At 41.4% G+C, this 3,161-nt stretch overlaps 1 protein-coding gene across 1 annotated transcript; it reads left to right on the forward strand.

The window, feature by feature from the left end:
* The first annotated feature begins 596 nt into the window (after positions 1-596).
* On the forward strand, positions 597-2,728 carry LOC115703865 (uncharacterized). The gene is made up of 3 exons (XM_061104659.1): positions 597-1,344; positions 1,979-2,495; positions 2,587-2,728. Exons 1-3 carry the CDS (start codon positions 597-599, stop codon positions 2,726-2,728), a joined length of 1,407 nt encoding a protein of 468 aa, XP_060960642.1.
* Positions 2,729-3,161: the final 433 nt, after the last annotated feature.

Here is a 3,161-nt window from a genome sequence, read left to right on the forward strand (position 1 = left end):
CCTGCCTTTCAGTACTGGGCATACGAAGCAATTGAGAAGTTGGGGAAGAAGTATGCCCACTGCAATGGGACCAAGTTCCCCAGAATGTTGAGCTGGAAAATACCGGAGGGCCAGCGGAAACAAGATGTGAAGGCAACCGACATTGCACTGTTGTTCAACAGTCGGGTATGTTTCTTTACTATTCTGTATTTTTTTTCCTAAAGAGATATGGTTGAATTTATTGAAAATGAACATTCGCGACATTGTTCGCGATATGTTCGCGACATTATGCGATGTCGCGAAAGAACTTGATGTCTTGCTTATCGCGACATATGTCGCGACATGTTATCGACATGTCGCGACAATGTGCTGCTTTTTGCGATTATCATAATTTTCGACTTCTTTTCACAGTTTTTAATTATTCTGTGTTTTCTTTTTTGTTTCAATTGGTGGTGAAGAAATGTTTGTTTCCCCGGCCCAGTGAAGAGGCATACTTCAAGAGTATTAATGAGGGTAAAGCCCCTCTTTGCTTTGAGATGGATGTGGAACAAACGGTGGACGTTGATGGTACATAGGAGTCTGTGTTTGAAACTCAAGCGAAGACCATCAACGAGGCTATGACAAAGGCAAATTTAGTTCCACCACCACCAGCACCTGAAGTACACGAGCCATCTACTTCAGCCGATCCTTCTGCTCCAACCAGTACAACCGTGGACAATGACCTTGCAAAGAGGTTGGATAGCATTGAGGCCCGGCTGGAGAAGCTTGAGTCCCAGCAGGAAGCCGTCATATTGGCACAGACGCGGTTAGTAAATAGCCATCTCAGTATGAGGCGGTCCTTCACGGAGAGTCAGAAAGATCTGAAGGAGACTCTACTGGCTAAGATGGACGAGTTGATGGCAATGGTAAAAGGAGAGCCCACACCTGGAGAGCCCACACCTGCACCGCAAAATGAGGAACAAATGGAGAGTGATAACGAAGATGTCTTCCCAGAAGATTGGGAAGCAGATGATAACGAGGCACCGTCAACTCCATTGGAAGCAATTATCACGACTATTGGTGATACACAATCACAGGACGAAGTCCTACTTCTACCTGGACCCCCACAAAATGTGCCATTTGTGAGGAAGAGGAAGCCGCCTACGTACTTGAAGGACTACACTGTAGAAAAGAAAAAGAGGCAAGTTGTTCTAGAGAACGTAGACCCGGAAAGACCAGTAGACCGTAGATTGCTTCGTACGTTCAATAGGTGGTTGATTGGAGACATTCCCAATGCCCGACCTAGGAATGTGCACACCGGTGTTGGCGATGTCAAGTTCTTCACAACATTGTTTCTAAAGGGGGAGTGGCTTCACGATGGTGTAAGTATTTAATTATTAATTAGTATTTTGATGTTTTCTGCAATATATATTTTATTGTCGATGTGTTAGCGACAATGTCGCGACATTTTCGCGACATTGTTGCTGACACAGAAGTTTTTTGTTTCTATTTTTTTTGGCGACATGTCGCGACATTGTCACAACATTATCGCGACATTGTTGCTGACACAGAAGTTTTTTGTTTATGTTTTTTTTTGGCGACATGTCGCGACATTATCACGACATTATCGCGACATTGTTGCTAACACAGAAGTTTTTTGTTTGTTTTTTTTTGGCGACATGTCGCGACATTGTCACGACATTATCGCGACATTGTTGCTGACACAGAAGTTTTTTGTTTCTGTTTTTCTTGGCGACATGTCGCGACATTGTCCCGACATTATCGCGACATTGTTGCTGACACAGAAGTTTTTTGTTTCTATTTTATTTGGCGACATGTCGCGACATTGTCACGACATTTTCACGACAAGGTGACATTTTTACTCAATTCTGTTTAATGACATGTGGCGACATTGTCGCGATAATGTCGCGACACTAGTTAAATTCTTCTCACGACGTTGTTCACGACGTGTCGCGATTTTATTTACGACTTTAATTAATCTTCTCTTATTTTTATGCAGCACATAAATGTCATATCACACTTGATGAGGAGGAGACGCCTTCATTTTCCAGAGTTGTACCCTCAGCCAGGTGTGATTTTGGACACAACACTTCCACAATTCCTCATAGGCATTTGGGGTACAAGACTGGTGACAGAAGTACGTTTGAATGGCCAGATGCAGTGAACCAATACTATCTGGGTATGGAGAGCCGTTACATGCCATGTTGGAAGGATCAGAACTTCATATACTTCGTCCTGTACTTCGATCATCAAAAACATTGGGTTGCTGTTGAGGTAGATGTTGATATGTGGCAGATTCGGGTGTACGATAATGATTTAGCGTGCACCACCAACGCACAGTTTGATGCCATCATGCTACCTTGGACTCAGCTGTTTCCACATCTGCTGAGGTCAACTGGCTATTACGATCAAGTGAACAACTACATTCTGAATGTGGACTTAGGGGACAGTAGCCAACTCAGATCAATGCATGCTAAACGCATGCCAAGTGAGGTGGTTCCCCAAAGTAAAACAAGGTAATTGTTAATATAGTATATTATTATTTCCTTTGCCATTACTCTTTAAATGCAATTCAGTCTCTAAATGTGTTTGTTGTTAATTTTTCAGTGGTGATTGCGGGCTATATGCCCTTGAGTACATCGAACACCTAATGCTGAATCGATCCTTGGACAACATTACAGATGATAACATGAGAATGTTCAGAGATCGGTGGTGTGTAGACTTGTTTTATCAAAACTTAACGTGGTAAAATAGGTACAAGGGTTGTAATTTTTTTGTATTTTAAGAACTCCATTACAATTGTACAAACATAGTTGCATAGTTGTTTTTAAATCTGTACAGTTTTTATATATCGAAAAGTGTTCAATTTTAAAATTTTTACTTACATGTCGATACAACATCGATAACATGTCGTTTAATGTCGAAAAAATTTAGTTTCTGAGTGTTTGGTTTCATGTCGATAAAGCACCGCGAATATGTCGTCAAATGTCGATAGAAAAATCATGTTTTGACTGTTCAGTTGATGTCGATAACATATCGCAAATATGTCGCTTAATATCGATAACAAAAGACGTTTCCACATTAAATGGTAATTAATTTGTGACATTTATTATCCCGACTAACCAACTACTTCACTATGTCGTGAACATGTCGCCTGGTGTCGCGACATGTCGCGAAAATTG

Source organism: Cannabis sativa, chromosome 9, assembly GCF_029168945.1.
Source record: "Cannabis sativa cultivar Pink pepper isolate KNU-18-1 chromosome 9, ASM2916894v1, whole genome shotgun sequence".
NCBI lineage: Eukaryota > Viridiplantae > Streptophyta > Magnoliopsida > Rosales > Cannabaceae > Cannabis > Cannabis sativa.